The sequence below is a fragment of the Antedon bifida genome, chromosome 4 (assembly GCF_963402885.1).
Source record: "Antedon bifida chromosome 4, ecAntBifi1.1, whole genome shotgun sequence".
In the NCBI taxonomy this organism is placed as follows: Eukaryota; Metazoa; Echinodermata; class Crinoidea; order Comatulida; family Antedonidae; genus Antedon; species Antedon bifida.
Genome location: NC_136229.1, coordinates 25,933,286 through 25,951,565, shown reverse-complemented (window position 1 = coordinate 25,951,565; position 18,280 = coordinate 25,933,286). Strand labels below are relative to the sequence as shown.

General features: G+C 33.5%; 2 protein-coding genes across 2 annotated transcripts in view; one reads left to right on the top strand and one right to left on the bottom strand.

Annotated features, from left to right (window-relative positions):
* Positions 1-9,597, top strand: part of LOC144841112 (cadherin-23-like) — a 46,899-nt gene extending 37,302 nt beyond the window's left edge. Inside the window, exons 65-82 of the mRNA XM_078697301.1 lie at positions 41-134; positions 257-460; positions 633-841; positions 1,270-1,444; positions 1,870-2,087; positions 2,365-2,559; positions 3,305-3,412; positions 3,724-3,856; positions 3,974-4,216; positions 4,316-4,599; positions 4,834-4,922; positions 5,322-5,477; positions 6,196-6,253; positions 6,432-6,556; positions 6,726-6,773; positions 6,923-6,970; positions 7,245-7,302; positions 7,452-9,597. Of these exons, the coding sequence (XP_078553427.1) occupies positions 41-134; positions 257-460; positions 633-841; positions 1,270-1,444; positions 1,870-2,087; positions 2,365-2,559; positions 3,305-3,412; positions 3,724-3,856; positions 3,974-4,216; positions 4,316-4,599; positions 4,834-4,922; positions 5,322-5,477; positions 6,196-6,253; positions 6,432-6,556; positions 6,726-6,773; positions 6,923-6,970; positions 7,245-7,302; positions 7,452-8,519 (3,513 nt within the window). The 3' untranslated portion in view covers positions 8,520-9,597. The remainder of the gene's footprint in view (positions 1-40; positions 135-256; positions 461-632; positions 842-1,269; positions 1,445-1,869; positions 2,088-2,364; positions 2,560-3,304; positions 3,413-3,723; positions 3,857-3,973; positions 4,217-4,315; positions 4,600-4,833; positions 4,923-5,321; positions 5,478-6,195; positions 6,254-6,431; positions 6,557-6,725; positions 6,774-6,922; positions 6,971-7,244; positions 7,303-7,451) is intronic.
* Positions 9,598-10,699: 1,102 nt separating this feature from the next.
* On the bottom strand, positions 10,700-16,655 carry LOC144840700 (aladin-like). The gene is made up of 12 exons (XM_078696665.1): positions 16,537-16,655; positions 15,789-15,932; positions 14,995-15,178; positions 14,280-14,371; positions 13,986-14,131; positions 13,441-13,584; positions 12,773-12,893; positions 12,399-12,523; positions 11,952-12,191; positions 11,681-11,830; positions 11,180-11,264; positions 10,700-10,998 (listed from the first exon to the last, which is right to left on the bottom strand). Exons 2-12 carry the CDS (start codon positions 15,918-15,920, stop codon positions 10,876-10,878), a joined length of 1,542 nt encoding a protein of 513 aa, XP_078552791.1. The 5' UTR covers positions 15,921-15,932; positions 16,537-16,655; the 3' UTR covers positions 10,700-10,875.
* Positions 16,656-18,280: the final 1,625 nt, after the last annotated feature.

The window sequence follows — 18,280 nt, the reverse complement described above, 5'->3', positions numbered from 1 at the left end:
GGAGGCGGAGTAATGCATTTAATTGTGTTCATTTTTGCAGGTGTTTACTGTGTCGGCAACTGATCTTGACTATAACAATACAGTGAGATATAGCATTGTGCAAGGAAACATAGGAAATGCTTTCTCAATTGATGGTAAGTTTGGTTATGTTTCTTTGCTAATATTCAGACTCTTGCACATTAATTGAATGGGAACTAAACAAACTAAGTTTGTAAAATTGAAAACAAATATTTTATATTCTCTACTTTTTTTGTAGCAGCGACCGGTGAATTGACGAACGACATTGTACTTGACTTTGACAATGTCAATCAGTACAACTTAACTATAGCTGCCACAGACCAGAGCGGAATGTACTCAACAACTGTTTTGCAAATTGATATTTTAGATTTGCAGATTGGAAGTAGTATCACATTCTCAGAAACACTGTACAGGTCAAACCTATCTGAGAATGTACCAGCTGGTGAGTCGTCTGGTAGTCATGATCTATTTAAATTGGTTATAGAAATTGATTAGAATTCTAATATATCATTCACAATTTTTCTTCTATAAAATTGCTACATTGATACTAAATAGTACATTTTGTACAATATTGTATTGTAATTGCATGATTTTAATTCATTTATTTACATTAGGCACCTATGTGAATCAAGTAACCGTCAATGACAATGGCAATCCAGTTGATGCTACGTATAGTATTGTTAATGGCAATGTGGATGACACATTTATTATTGATCCAGACACCGGTATTATAACAACAAACAGGACTTTGGACTGGGAGGCTAACCCTCAGTACTATCTTATAATTCAAGCTAATACAGGAGACACAATAGCACAAGCTGTGGTAAGTAATGTAGTAAGCAGTTGAGTTCTGGTGGTAATCGTGCTTGCGTAGGCTGATGCCAAGGTCCAATGTTCAATTCTGATTATAGTGCCAGCTCTTCTACTCCACTTCCTAAGCCTCAAATGAGACTTCGTTTAGAGGCACGATGTGGTTTATCATCATCGCCAAGATATATAATTGAAGCTATAATAAGTAACACAAACCAACATTTTGCTGTTTCATTTCTTCAACTAATAAAAGTGGGACAGAGGATTTAGGCCTACCTCAAAATTAGATATTGATAAGTGAAATATTGTAATAGAATGGATCATAACACATTGAAACAGCCTACAATAAAAAAAAAATTTTCATTCCTGATTTCTTAATAGTAATCTCTAAAAATAATTAATGTACTGTTGAATTATCGTACTTAATGCTTATCGTTATAGTTGGAAGTATTGATCACTGATGTCAACGATGAACCACCAAAGTTTCGGGAAGTGTCATACTCAGTCCAGATACTCGAGAACACAGAGGTTGACATGGAAGTTGAGGAGGTGTTTGCGGTTGATGCTGATGATGGTGGTGTCATAGTGTACGATATTATTAGTGGAAATGATTATGGTATGCTTATTATGTTTAGATTGAATTTAAATAAAAACAAAGTAGTAAATTCATTACAGTTAGGAACAACTGCTGTAATTCTGAATTAAATGAATTCGTGGTTCATCTAGTAGATAGTGAAATAAGTTGACCTAACTGAGAATCAAGATGAATCTTTGTGCTTCATATGCAGGCTTCTATTGTATATTCATGTCCGATTCTATAGCAGCCCAATTCATCATCAATTGATATACTGTATATAATATAATATCAGAAACCCAAAGAAATTCCCAAACAATAGTTCTCACCTACATTGCATTGAGAATATCAGCTATTAAAGTATAGAATAGATTGATCATGTCCCAGGTGTAGCGTAAATATTGCCCACTGTAATAATTTATGTAAGAGGCCTGTACACATAATTGTATTGATTTATTCAATTGTAGGTCATTTCAGAATTGACAACAAGACTGGCAAAATATACTTAGCAAAAACACTCCTTGATCGTGTTCCTTTAAACACGGTCTATCAGCTCGTTGTACAAGCTCAAGACAGTGCCAATACACAACTTTTCAGTAACGTTAATGTCTCTATTGAGATTATTGATATCAACGATCACGCTCCAGTTTTTATCAATCCCAATGAAGTGTTTTATGTTCCTGAGGTGAGTAAACTTTGTGGTAGGATTGCTTACTAATATCTGAGTTCGTGTGTTTAACCAGTTGTGGCTCAGTATCTCCATGTGGATCACTGCATAAAATGTGTATAGGTTTATATCTTATCTATAGCAATATATATATATTTCTCTAGAAAGATATGCGCTTTTGGACTTTTGTCATTTTCATAATCAGTTTGCAAAGTGACGAAACTGTAATAAAAGACAGATATTTTTTTTCTTACTTGCTTGCATAATACTAATGATATATTTATTTCTTCTACAGAACGAACCAATTGGATATGTTATTGGTTGTGGTAGTGCAATGGATGTAGATTTTGGTCTCAATGGTGAATTACGATATGATTTACTGCGTACTGAAGATGTCAGCCGTGATTGGGAAAGCTTCAGTATCAATGTAACTTCAAGCAAAATAGAAACAACTCAAATCTTTGACAGAGAAGAGAAAGACATTTATACAGTGAGTGTCATGAATATTCATTGATTAATTATGTGCATTGTGGATATTCATTAAAGATGTATTGTCCCCCAAAAACATGAAAAATGAAGATTAATTAAATCAGACTTTGAATAGGTTATTTTGTAGTTTTAATAAAGTGAATCAATTCCATAGAAAAAAAAACGGAAAAAAATTATGTTTTCACTTATAAAATAACATGATAAATGGTTAAATTCAACCAAAAATCCATTGGCTGGCAGCCAATTTGACCATTTTTTGCTTTAAATTTCAGTTTTTTCAGGTAATACATTTTTTTTAGATCCAATTTTTGGTCAAAGTCAATAACTATTATGTGACATTAAAATGGCATATTAAAAAAAAAAATTGTAAAAAAATATTTTTCAGGGAGACAATACATCTTTAAAGATTTTACCCGATGATAAACAATAAAGAAGCATTGCATTATTTATTTTAGATAACAAAATAGTAAATAGTAAAAATGTTGTATTTGCAATATTATATTCCTAAATAATAATAGGAAGCTCTCGGTTTTACGAGGACCTTGCATTTATGACGTCATGGAGATGTACTGTTTGCATGTTGGATTTGGTTTGGCACATGTTTTCAAGTCAGACTTATTTTGTAGAAACGACCTCGACAAATGACATAGCACATACTTTACACAAGTCGTAGGTGATACAGTAGGTCGTCGCAAAATTCCACTATGTTATGTGTTAATTTTATATATTTTTTCTTGTTAACTTAGATTGTGGTGGTCGCAACTGATCAAGGCAATATTCAGCTGTCAACAGCTCACGAATACACAATAAGAATCACAGACAGAGATGATAATCAACCGATGTTTGAGCAACTTGTAAGTACCAAACTTTTATAAGTAAATATTATAAGTAAATATTATAACATCTGTAAATCCATATTATGTATGTCCATGGTGAAGCTAACTTACACTGTTGTGTAGAAAGGTGATGAGTTAATATAGAATATCCATATCTGTTGAGACACAAGTGATTATTAAGCAGGCACTCTTCAATTAGACCATCAGGTCACACTTCGAATAAAAGGACCATTGCTAGATCTCGAAGATGTTCCCCTTAATATGGCGATGGGTTCTACTGCATGTTAGACAAGAACTGATTGATTAGCATTTAATTGATTACTTTTAAGGTTGCTGGTGTTCCTGAAACAGAAACGTTGGATGTTGATGAAAACTCGGCCATCGGTACAGCCATTGGTTCAGTTCCAGATGCAATAGATCGAGACACAGACCAATACTCACAAGTGTACTATTACATTGTTGGTAAGTTTTTTTTTTGTGTAAGTAAAATTATAATAACATCACAATCTTCAAATTTGTTTTGTAGAAAGGACACATTTGTTGGCTTACATTCATAATTGTTTTTGTTTTGTTTTGTAGAAGGAAACTCAGAAAATTATTTCTCAATCAACAAGACAACAGGAGAGGTTTTTGTGAATGGCGAACTTGACCGTGAAACCAAGTCCAGCTACCGAATTGTTGTTAAAGCATCGAGTGAAGTGGACTACCAAGGCATGGGTCCATACAATGTCACTACTGACTTCTCATTGAAAGAAGTCATTATTAATATCAATGATGTGAATGACAATGGCCCCATATTCACACAGAACCCATACTTTGCAGGTAAAATGATTTTCATTGAATTTCTGGATACACTACGACTGTGCATTTTGGAAATGAGGTAAATTGTTCTTTTATTTACTTACTTTTACTCTTTCACAGCTGTGGCTATTGACGCTACCGTCGGTAAATCTGTAATTCGTGTGTCGGCCGTTGATCCTGACATCGGCGATGAGGACATCTTGTATGACATCACATACAGCAATCTTTACGATGTCAATTCTGTTGATTATCAATCAGCTGCTGATTACTTCACTATTGATAGAGAGACTGGACTTGTGTTTCTAAACAAAGGTTTGACGTCAATCAAGACAGGATACTTTGAAGTTGGACTTCTTGCTGAAGATGCTACGAATGGTGATCTCAGAGATGTCTCGGTTTTACAGGTACAATATATAACAACATTTAGTTTAGTTTTTTAAGGTCAGAAAAGAGGCATTTGAAGTGAAGTATTGGTCTTTTGTTGAATTATAGGTTACAGAGCATGCTGACGTGTACTACTTGGAGACAACTAACTGTCTATTTATGTTTATCTTCTCCAGTTATGTCAGCATTTTGTTATACAGTTAGTAGTGTTATAGCTACAAAATTAGCATTTTGTTGTCATTGTGTTCTTATAGGTCAGTCTTCTAACTAAAGATGAACGTGTCATCCTTATTATTGATGCCAGTGTTGATACTGTCAGAAGCAAGGAAGAAGAGCTCACTGAGTAAGTATTCGTGTAAAGCAAGGGCATCACGGAATCTAGTGAATAGCAGAGCTCACTGAACAATTAGCAAATGTTTCCACAATTAATTGATTGAAATGGTTAAAATACAGAATCTGGTAAAATCAGATATAGCAGGCGTATGTGGTGGTGGTCGGTTAAGTTTAGGAAGGTGGCAATAGCAGACGAGTGGCCGATTAATGGTTGGAATGAATGATCTATGCCTAATGTGTTTATATATATTAACAAATCTATTTTTACTATTTTTTACCAAACAAAAGTAATTTCGTTCACGATTTCATTTTTTTTTTTCATTTCTAAATAATTTATATATATTTCAGTCTCATGACCTTTCAGATGAATATGTTTGTAAGATGTTACCCTTCTATATCTTTTTTACAGGCTACTCTCTAACATAACAGGAGGAATGGCTGTTATAGACAGTATTGAGACGTACATTGATGCGGATGGTGTAACCAACTTGGACCAAACACAGGTCATCTTTCATGTTATAAATCAAGAGACTGGTGAAGTACACGATGGAGATGAAGTTAACAAGTGAGTATTGAAAGTATTGATTCTATAGAAATAATGTAATGCATTGGATCGCTTTTATAGGCATTTTGTCTTCATCATATTATATAGAATATGAATTGTTAAGAAAATCAATATATTGCCTGATGGGTAGACTAAATGCAAGCGAAAATGTTTTAGTCTCAACGATTATAAGCAACGTATTAGTTAAGTCGAAGATGCTCTCAAAGTGGAATGCCATCATGAGATGAGTAGTAGTAATTAGTCTTTATTTTATTTCATTTATATGTAATTTTTACTTTCTATGGACCAGAGATTCCGAAATAAAAGATTGAATGAATATAAGCCTGTCATGGGTAAACACCATTTTTTTCATCAACATATATCTAGAACGTCCTTTTTAAAACAGATATATAAGTATGTACAAATAGTTTAGGATAGGTGTCATCATTGGTACCAGGAGATCACCTTGACGGAGACAATTTAGTTCTGAAATAATTATTTATGAAACAATTATATTGTTGATGATACTGTATCACTTTATTATTATTTCTACCTGATGATTGAAATCATGTAGTGTCAAATAAATGTGTAATTTATTATTTCTCTTTACGTTTTCCTCATTATATATCAAACACTCTTGTCCATACTTTGCATAAAATCTAACACTAACATATTATATTGTCCACAATAACACCATCCCTGTGATATCAGCAATAAGCATTTTGTTTTAAATTTTTAGACTTATACAAGCCAACTATATTGAAATCGAGAAGCTGTTTAACCTCAATGCAAATTATGTAAGTACAGAATTTGATTTTTTTAAATTATCCTCGGCAATATGTCTAAATATATATGAAAGACAAATTTTAAGCAAATATTAAAAACAAAATAAATATGTTTCCTTTTCTTTGTTACATTCAAACTATCTACAATTAGTTTACGTTTATTTATTGTTATATTTTTCTTGTTTTTCAGGCACTTTCTTCAGTAGAGGGTGGAAGCGGTCTTGGATTCTTTGAGTGGATGTGGTTGATCCTAGCCATCCTCATCTTCTTGGCAGCTCTCATTGCAGCCATCCTACTGTGCTGCTGTGTAAGAAGGTAGGTGGGAAAAGAAAGAGAGCTGGCTCGTTTGCTTGTGTCCTGTTGCTTGTTCGATTAGTTCATTAATTAATTAGGAAAATTTTATTCAATAATGGTAACAGTCATCTTACACAGATATTTATTACAATTATATTTTTTTGACAAAAATATATACTTTCAATTACAGAAAAAAAGTGTTGAGAACTGATGAGCAATGTTTAACACACTGGAAAGGGTAAGCAAAAACATTTATATATGGATTATTGTGTTTTTTGTATAACATGTATTTATATGCAATTTTATCTATACATTGATTTATTCAACACGACTTTTGAAATTGAGAATAAATTGTTCAACTGAATTAATTTCATTTAACATTTTCAGTAAAAAGGTTCGGAAGGTTGATGAATATGGCATGGATGTATTAAGTGGGTATGTTATTTACATTTACTATACTTGGAGTAACTATTACAAATAGTAGAACCCCTCCTCAATCGGAACACCTCTATCCAAGGCACACTCCACCCAGAGAACTATGAGCAATATCTGTTAACACTACAACCAACCCTATTCAAGATACACACACTTTGCTGGGTTGTAAAAGATATCTCCTTAATAGTGGTGGTTATAATGTAGTAGTAAACACACAACCTTTGTTTATCGAGTAAAAGCTCACTGGGTACATTTATATATTTTATATTTATAGTGACTCTGGTATTGGTGTTGATGAGGCAGACGGACACAAGAACCTATATGAACTTCAGGTATGTGAAAGAAAGATTTATTTATCCAGAAGACATATTAATTAGAAAGGAATGAAGGTGTATAGTTACCAAGAGCACTATTGGAAAACTGGTGTATGTTTTGAAATTATTAATATTTTGTAATTTGTTATATATTATCTTGTTTTCAGGAGGTAACATTGAATATGGATAATGATATTATTCAAGATAATCGTCAGATTCAGATGACATCATTCATTACGCCCAGCGGTACAGCTGGTGGCTTGGCAAATGGAGCATACCGAAGTGCAGCTGCAGGTGGCTTAGTCAACGGTGGATATCAAGGCACTGCAGGTGGCTTAGTCAATGGTGGATACCAGACATCTGCAGGTGGCTTCGTAAATGGTGGATACCAAGGAACTGGCAGTGGTTTTGTTAATGGTGCATATGTCGGAGAAGGCTTAGTCAATGGAGGGTTCCACCGAAGTGCAGAAGTTTCTCCCGCAGGAGGATATCAACGTCTAGATGACTCTGGTAGCATCGGTAACATCACTGTATCGTCTTTTGTTGGAGGTATACCATCAGGTGGAGCACACACTGTTTCTGGTAATACATTACATGTATCGAATCCTGGATATGGTCATAGCCAACAGAGTCTTCAGCAAAATGGTGGGTCTGCTGCAGTTTTTGTGAGTAAACAAAGCTCTGTATCCTCGTACAACAATGGTTTGGATGTAACTCCTACAAGATATTCCGAGAGCAATCTGAGGCGTGCTGGTTCTTCAAACTCCATATTTAGTGATGGTTCTGTTACCGTTAAAGTCGGACAACCTAATAGCCAGGGGTCGGGACTGCTAACACGCACGCATTCCACGACTCCTCAATCGGGAGAATGGCGGCAGTCTTCGACCATCCACGTTTCAGGGACTCCTCAAAAAGATGGTTTAATAACAGCAAAGAGTGAACCAAGCATACGGCAAGATGACAACGGATTTCAGAACTCATTTCAGACCACTGTAGAAAAAAATAGTGTTTATAATGACAAAGATGGAGGGTCATTTCGGGAAGAATATACCCGCACAGACACAACTACGGCACATAGGTTACCTGCCGGGGCTTTTGGTGGTAACCTGAGCACATCAATGTTACAGAATTTACACTTTCACGACATCTCGGATGACGACGATGACGATCCGAAAGACCGTTATGCATACGCATACAATGTAGAAGATAGACTTAGTCTTAGCGACTCAGATTAATTTATTTTACTATTTATAACAAAAGGAAAATAATATTAATATAAGTAGGAATATGGTAGTTTAGAATTCTTCAAATATTATGCAAGGAAGATATTGTATTTTATTATTATAAACATTTTATTTACGTATTACGTATTGTCTTTATTTTAAGATTGTTTTCAGATATAATCGGTATTATTGGTAATTAATCTTTAACAACTGTATTTAAATAGTAATAGTAGTAGTTAGATATAACTTAACTTAATATAAAGATAAATATTTTGGCACATATGGCTTTTAATACTACTTGAGCTTGTATTTCAGACAAACATCAAAACGCCTCGAAATAACTACAGACTTGGGGCAAGTGGTACCTATAACCATGCGAAGTAAATAAGTAGTATAGTGTATCCATAACTTACATAAAAAGGGCTACTGATTTACCGCAATTAATTGTTGATACTAAAAAATTACATCTTAAATTATATCTACATGTTTACATTGGTTTACAAGCATTAAATTTTTAAATGATATTTAAAAATAATATGGGTGGTAGATAGATCCTCCAAGTAATCACCCGTTAAGTTAGTCCTGTATTAGGTAACTCTAAAAATGTTTAGTTGATAGTAGGCCTACTGAAATGATGTCGGAAATACGATGAGAAATAACTTTTGACGCTTTTCAAGACACACCAGTGTCTCAATAGTGGTTAATAATTAATAAATTTAGACACACTGAACATGCCAATATTAAGTAACAATGTACATAATTAGTATTTCAATTTTTTACAATAAATATTGGAATTGTGTATTGTCATATTTGCTGGATCTATACAAAACCAAGGAACCCTTTCGAAATGACTAAATTGTCGTCGAAAAGGACAAAAATAATATTAGTACAGGGATGTTTTATCGGAAATGTAGGCCTAACATGCGCAGAACACATTATGGGATTCTAGGGATATCAATTATAATATAGTAACAAGTAATGTCAAAAAATAAAAGCTTCGTAATTTTGCCATTTCTCAAAACATTTTCCTGTACCATATGACAGATTTTTCGAAAAATTGACAAAATATCTATAAGACATGCTGAGGTAACATGCGCAGAAAACATTATGTGATTCTGCGCATAAATAAAAGGGTCGAAATTTTGTCATTTTTCGAAAATTTTCCTGTCCTATAGTACAGGGATTTTTTTTTAAATGGCCAAAATATCGATATTTTTAAAATTCAATTATAATGCATTAATAATATTGTCATACGGTATAATTATGCGCATATATTTCGTAATCATCAATTTATAGAGTCATAATAATCAGTTATGTAAAAAAATAAAAGGGGGAAATTTGGTCATTTTTCGAAAATTTTGCTGTACTATAGTAGAGGGATTTTTTTAAAAATGGCCAAAATATCGCCTTTTTAAAATTCAATAATAATGCATTAATATTACCATATATGCGCATATATTGCGTAATCATCATTTTATAGAATCATAATAATCAGTTATGTAAAAAAATAAAAGGGCGAAATTTGGTCATTTTTCGAAAATTTAGGCCTACATGTACTATAATAGTACAGGGATTTTTTCAAAAATGGCCAAAATATCGATTTTTTAAAATTCAATAATAATGCATTAATATTACCATATATGCGCATATATTGCGTAATCATCATTTTATAGAATCATAATAATCAGTTATGTAAAAAAATAAAAGGGCGAAATATTGTCACTTTTCGAAAATTTTCCTGTCCTAGTACAGTGATTTTTTTTAAATGGCCAAAATATCGACTTTTTAAAATTCAATTATAATGCATTAATATTGATATATATGCACATATATTGCGTAATCATCATTTTATAGAGTCATAATAATCAGTTATGTAAAAAAATAAAAGGGCGAAACTTTGTCACTTTTCGAAAATTTTCCTGTCCTATAGTACAGGGATTTTTTTTAAAATGGCCAAAATATCGAAAAAAAAAAAAATTCAATTATAAGGCATTAATATTGCCATATATGCGCATATATTGCATTATCATCATCTTATAGAGGTTATAGAGTTATAGTAACCACGTTTGTCATAAAATAAAACGGTCGAAATTTGGTCATTTTCTGAAAAATTGCGATTCTGCGCATGTCAATTATTTACTTAAAATACTATTTACACCAGTAACATAATAATTATATGCTTACTAAAATGGTCATATTTCAGTTTTATTTAATGTTTATTCTACAATTGACAAAGTGTACATGATGTATAACAATAGAAAAGTTTTATTAAATCGCATTTCTAATATAAATATTATTCAGATACTTTTAAGGAAATTCAATACAAAATAAATTCTGCATTGAAGGTATATTTCCTGTTTAAATCAAATCAATTCTGTTGCTGTGGAAACTGATCTGGTATCGAATGAAGATAATTGTTTTGTTGTTGGTCAAGATCTTGTGAAGACAGAAAAAATAAAGGAACATAGGTAACTTTACCATCTTCCCATACCTAGAAAGATAACCAAATTAAAACAATGTACTGAAGAATACAAATTATTTTCTCTCAAATTTCTTTTCAGTTGTAAAACATACATTGAAATGAATATTTTCAGAGGTTGAAAGTGTGGCAGTTCTGATTAACAAGGATACCCTGTGAATCGGAATGGAATGGAAAGTAAAGTAATACTCACCATTGTTAATAATGCACCTTCGTTAAAAGTTGGCTCAAAACTAAACATCTGCAAAATGTTACCAGGTTCACCTTGAACAAAACCACTAAACCAGGAAAAAAATCGACATCCTTAAATATTATTATACACACGTAATAATATTGTAAACTATAATGTACAAATATAGCACCAGTGCCAGAAGAATATAATAACAAGTGGTTGTCCACAAAGGGAAACCAATGTCTAAGATTTATTTGCCATCCACATTTTTTAGTTTCCCAATATGTTTTCCAAATTTGTTCACCTTAATCTTGTTGTAAGATTTGTACAAAAAAACTATGAATTGGTTAACTGCACAATATTATGAATAAAGGACTCGCAGTTATTATACTTTTTGATTTATGAAAACGTTTTAAAAACAGAAAGTCAGAAATAGAAAAACATTTTTTGTCAACAATGATAAATTATTAAATAAATACAAATAATTTTTCTCTCAAATTTCTTTTCAGTTGTAAAACTTACATTGGAATGAGCTCAAGTAGTTGCATTTGTCGGACATTAAACAGCGCCACCAAACTTGACAGGTTATCATTTTTCTCATTAGGCTTGAATGATACAGCTAATCTCTCTCCAGTCTCATTCAAAACCATATCTTGTACAAGGCCTCCAATCCTTTGGAAAATAAAATAAAATTAAATATAATTATTTTCATTTTATTTATTTATTCATTCTGTTGATCGACTCTCCATATTACAAACAGTATGCACACATTTTACTAAAAAAATAAACATACTTGATAACTTCATCTTCCTGATCAAAAGCAATTTCTGATAGGTCAGCGCAAACAATGGCTGCTTTTGATCCACCAATCAGATCCGTTGTACTTTCTTTGTTGAATTTAAGAGAGTATATGATTGGTTCATTCTCAGTTGCAAACAACATCATTCTGCCATCAGGACTCCAGCAAGCTGCTTGGCAGCGCCCGTTCAACTGTGTCCAACGTTCACACTGCCATGTTTGTGTTTCCCATACTCTAAAAATATAGTTTAAGGAACAAAGTATTCAAATTAATCTTTTGTTCCAGATATCAATGTTTGGGACATGGAATTAAATAGTCTGACATTGAGGTGGTTACTACCTTCCAAATTGGCAACTCTCTTCATCTCAATATGCAGCTAGTTAATAAGTATACCTATTTTTTATACAAATTTGTATCAAAGACATTTAGAAATTTACTGACCTGAACATTTGCGATGGTGTAGCTGCAAAAAGTCTTTGCCCATCAGGTGACCATCTTAAATGAGATACTCCTCCGCCACCAAATCGACGCAGAACAGTACATGCACCTTTTGCAACATCCCAAATCTGCAATCAAAAACAAAATAACTATGCGAAAATAATGAAAACAAACATAAGGAGCTTTACACAAACAAAGTCTTTGGAAGCGGAGTTTTTTTTTTGTCACCAGAAAAATTCAGGATTTGAACACGGGAGTACACTTGAATTGAAAGGCAAGATTCTAAACCACCAAGCTACAACTCCGCTTCAATTATACACAAAGGTGATAATTATACTCTAATCAGTATGGTCTTATTATATAAGTCTGAGTCTTACCAACATGGCCGTATCACTAGGTGAAGCAGATGCAAGTAGACCTCCTTTTGGATCCCATGCTAATGAGGTCACTGGACCGTGACCTTGGTATGCCAGCACTTGCGCTGCACTTGCAGCTGGCCTTTAAGAATAATGAAACGGTACGTAAAAGAATCAAATTACATGAAAGCTGTGAAGACAAACAACTGGCATATGTATAATGCAAGTTTCACTCCGATTGAACTGAAAAATGTTTTCAGTGATTTAGAGATTCAGAAATGAAGCATAAGAGTGTGATCACTTAACACACCCCTAAAATGGCCTTGAGGTGTGCGATTTACAGCACACTTACATTTTGGTAAACTCCTACAAGCAAAGATGAAAACAGCACACTACAGCATACCTGATTGTGTTAAGAGTGCAATTTGTAGCACATCTGCGATTTTCAAGAGACAAGGCCTGATGGCCTTGTTTATCATAAAAAAATTTGTTTAACTAGCTTTCCTGCTCCCAAGTCATCTATTCATAGAAGTACTGATGAAGAAATTCTACCTGGTGGTCACTATAGAATGGTACCAAAACTTTAGTTGACAGAAGATAAGAGATTGTACTGTAGGGTGCCTCCAGGAGATATTATATTACTAGATATTGTACACCAGAATTAAATGTCAACCCTAAAATATTAGTACCTTGTTGATAATGATGAAGGATCAACTCTCCAAATTAGGATACATGTTTTACAAGCAACAGCTAGCACTGAGGCAGAGTGGTGTTTCCAGGCCAAGGCAGACACACTTTGTTGAAGGCGATGTTTAAGATTAGACACAATTTCACTGTAAACCAATAAAAAGCCTAATAATAGTATTCAATCAAATCAAATAATACTGTACAGGGATTTTATATAATATTGGAATGCTGTTGCATACTTAAATCAGAGCATCAGTATGAAATTGATGAGCACGATGCTTAAAGCTGGAGCACTCAATATTAAAATGAGTTGTTAAGTTGAGTATACTCATAAGTAAAGTTATACATAGCTTTTGGGGTTTTTGGGGATTTTTATTTGATGATTTAGGGTAAATATTTATTACATTAGAGCACCTAATATCACCTTAATGGTAGTGTTCAAATATATATTGCCCCAAGAAAGTATTCAAAGTTGTTTTTTAATGGGTATACAGTAATATTGTTTGCAAAAATTGTGCAAATAGAGTTCAGCAGATTTGAGTATTACCTTTTTCCAGAAAATATTTTAACAGAGTTGTCTTTGAGTGCAATAGCACATTTGGGTGTGTGCGGATGCCATGCAAATGCACATATCTCTGACTTTTTCCAATTACGAATTGACGTAAATTCTGAAATCATATCTTCACTAGATAGCTGAAAAAAAAAACCGTCTAAGATTATGTGAAAGTGAATTAATTAATAACACAGTGATTGAATAATTAATTTAATATTATATCAATTTATTAACTTTCTGGCATCGGGCAGATCAAATAAGTATCCAAAGTACAAACAAATAACTTACCACTAAATGTGGATAAAGAGATCCATGGAGTGAGTTGAGCCAGCGGACTACTGCTAAACTTGCACAGGCTAGCCATGGGGTCCAGCTAGTACCTGTAATAATTTTAAAAACCTAAATAGCTGAAATATATGTACAAATTTAAATAACTTTTGGAATTGTGTGGTGCAGACAGAATGAAAAATGAGTCATATCATCTGAACCCTTTCATACTCTAAACTTTACATGAATAAAATGAGATGTGTATGTATGTATGTACACGATGATGTCATATCACTACCATATTTGGGCCCATTACACTTTTTTTTTTCAAACTAGTTTGATAGTTTAGACTGGACTTTAGGTTATGCATTTATGTGTGTATTCTGGAATTTGTGAAAAGTTTTTTTAGTAGAAACCCACCTGTGTGCGTGCAATTCAGCCCAGTAGGCTGCAAGTTGCAGGTTATTGCACATTTACTATTAAAGGGATAACCCTGAAATGGGCAAGAGGCAATGGATGTTTTAACACCACTGTCAACCTCTATTCAGGGGACAACGTTAATAAGGAGAAACTTTTTCGAGTCCTCAAAGATGTGTCCTTAACTGGGAAATTATGCTGGAAAATGATTCGGATATGAATACCAGGTCATCATAACTCACTTACACCACCAATAATGTAATTTCATATTTAATAAAATTGTTGTCAGTGAGGTCAAGGTTCATTATCAAATACTCACTTGAATCACTGTCTTCATCAGCTATCATTTCTAAGACACCACACAATCCTTGTTCATGCCATGCTTGCATAGCTCGTTTCCATCTTGTCTCCTCACACGTCAAAAATGCGGACTTTACATTGTTTTCAGTTGCCAAGGAACGTAAACTTTCAACTTCCAGTTCAACTGTTGGGTAATTACTTTTCTAAAAAATAAATCATAAAAAGTGAACTTTGTAATTTTTTTATTTTAAAATGTGTGGAAAAACCAATAAAACAAACAAACAAACAAACTTTTTATTATTTTTGCTTTACTAGCATCAAGGTAATCAAACAACAGGACGCTAAGCTCGCCTTGTCAAGATGCTCTTTTGATCTTATATCTGGCTGCAACAATACCAACAGAACTGTATGCACAGATTTTCCACGGCTCAGTGTCTGTTTGAGGACAAACATTTGAGGAAGCAAATTGCCCAAACTAACAATGTTAGTCACTTTACCACTCAAAATATCATAAAAAACATGGTCACAGTGCGTCATGGTCACCTAAATGTAAGTCACATTTTTGACGCACAGGTGCGTTATGGTATTCCTAAGGTATGACGCACATCGGACAAATGACGCACCTCTCCCAGTGGTCGTATGGTGGGTCATACAATTGACAAGTGCATTAACAGATGTACATACAGTAGTAGGAGAGTACTATTGGTATTTGTAGTAGCCAGACATAAGATCAAAAGACTATTACGAGTTCCTATCTTGGCAAGGTGAGCTCAGTGTACTGTTTTTAGATTGCCTTGGCAGAACTAAACCTACCTGGAACAGTGCTTCCTGGTTAAATGATTGGTTTGCTTCATCTGTTTGTCTATAAACAAGTTCTCCATTTTTTTCGCAAGTGGTCACATGGTCACTTGGGGGTAGAACACAATTCGCACTGAAAATTGACATTTTTTGTCTTTTCTGTTGAAAATAAAATATTGTCAGACGTTGGTGATTCAGCTCCAGCAGGAAAGGTGATTTTATTTATGCTATGAAATTAATGAACATTGAAAGGTTCTCGACTAGGCCTAGAATATCACTGACCAAGATTAAGAACACAGTCATAACATAGGCCTACTTACTAGCCAACAAGTCCTCCCAATCCCTCCTTTCTTTTTTCTCCTAGATAATTAAAAGCTCTAGGGCCTAGGCCTAGTAGGTAGGTAGGCCTACTAGGCTCCTAGTAGTAGCCTCTAGCTAGCTAGGCCCCACCCAGCTAGCCTAGGCTAAAACTACTACACAGTGTAGGTTGGCCTAGCTAGCCTATATTATTGGTAGATAGACTACTTTGTTTGCCTACTTGGACTATTCCTACCAGCCTACTCCCCCTCTTGAGGCCTAGGCCTAGATAGTAGTCTCACCGGTTGAACTAAAACAGGCCTGTTGTAGGCTGTAGTAGCCTAGGCCTAGGCTAGTTAGGGATAGGCCTGACATACTTAAAAAGGCCTAGCCTAGGCCTAATAATATCCTTGCTAGGCTAGAGAAAAAGTGTTATAATCATAGTAAGCATCCACCCCATCCTTACATTATTTCCTTCTTATTATTACAGTCTCTCAGAGAATGAATACACCAAAAATACAAAATTCGCGCACACACGTCACATGCATGATGGAGGTATATTCGGTGTACCAAAGTGGATTTCGGACATGTTCAATAAAGTTAGGAAGTTTCTATACTTAAAGGGAAGCTCCGGGTATAGCAATTTTTTGGTAAAGATATGAATTTTACTGATTACAATCCTTTAATTGGTAACTATTGTAGTTGTAATAGCAATAGTACTGTACAGCACTTATCTATGTAAAATTGATAAGTTTCTGTGACTTAAAGGGTAGCCCCGGGTAGGGCTATAGCATTTATTAAAATGTTTTTTTTTGTGAGATATGAATTTTACTGCAGTCATTGGTAACTATTGTAGTTGTAATAACAACAGTACTGTACTTATCTATGTAAAATTGATGTTCTTTCGATAAGAAATGTCCACATTTTAGGCCTACATATTGAATTAATGCATTTTAATTCCGAGTTGCCTGTGATTAACGTAACTTGTATAACCTACACAATTGTAATTTAAATCATGCACTATGCACCTGGTAATTTCTCAATTAGACACCTATTGGTGGCCTACCTAATTTGCAATCTTACTATTGCTGTGTCACTCCGATCAACGCACGTGGCCGCCGGCAGTTTTAAGGGGAAACAAATAAAATATACATGTCGAAAACTCAGGTTATCATATACGGCATCAGCATAATTAATATTGATCTCAGTCTGGTGATAATGGCAGTAGTTCACTCATGAATGTCCATAACGTCCAATAAGGCTGCTTATTTTCCCCACACCCTGAATTCATGACCGTTTCTTTGTTTTTTTGTGCATATAGTCAGTGATAACATAAACAACAGTTGGCATGTGCAAAGGGAATTTATTGAACAACATACAAGCTAATTGAAAAAAGCAAAATCAGGTTTGTGCACTGTGCAATTATAATAATATCTTTCCAGAATTTAAAACCGATTTTTTTCCTCCATGAAATGAATGATTATTAAATAAGGTATAATTATGTTATTATTTTATATCTACCACTATTTCAACACATTTTGTTTCTTCCACTACTGATAGCAATCCCTAAATCGGGTTCTGTATTATAATTTGATTTTTGCGATAAAGCAACCATAATAAATTAAATAATTGAATGAAAATAATTTATGTCCTACATTATTTATTTTATTTTGTTCGAATGGTAATTTTTTTCAAAAGCATCAAACAGCGAGTAACTCGCCAGTTACATAATGGATAAACTATTTTATAATTATAATTTGATGTATCGTGCTTATAAACTATGTCTTAATTGTGGCTTGGGAAGTGAAGTTGAAAAGGTTGTGAGTTACAAATAAAAGTTAAAATAGGCAAACACAATCATTGACCTATACATACGACAAGAGAAGACAAACACAATCATTATACTATATCCACGATCCTCGGTTCGCAGATATAACTATAGAAATTTGGAATGCACATACAAAAGTACACATTTCACTTTGTTACTTATTTTGAATATTAATTGGTATAACTGATCAAATTGATGAAAAACACAGTACAATGTTGTAGATAATTTGAAATTAACCCCAAAATATAACAACCAGAGAACAAGATGACGATAAAACAGATATTTGGTTGAAATAAAATACCTTTTCTTATACAATGTATTTGGTAAATGTGTGTATTATTATTATATTATTATATATTCAATACGATTGATTCAAAAACAC

What these genes read in the sequence shown, in the direction of transcription:
- LOC144840700 (XM_078696665.1), bottom strand. Translation starts at nt 15,920, where the DNA reads ATGTCAATTTTCAGTGCGAATTGTGTTCTACCCCCAAGTGACCATGTG. An exon ending in TGATGAAGACAGTGATTCAA is followed by an intron (nt 14,372 to 14,994) that starts GTGAGTATTTGA and finishes AAATTATTACAG; the next exon opens with GTACTAGCTGGACCCCATGG. An exon ending in CTACTTGAGCTCATTCCAAT is followed by an intron (nt 11,265 to 11,680) that starts GTAAGTTTTACA and finishes TTCCTGGTTTAG; the next exon opens with TGGTTTTGTTCAAGGTGAAC.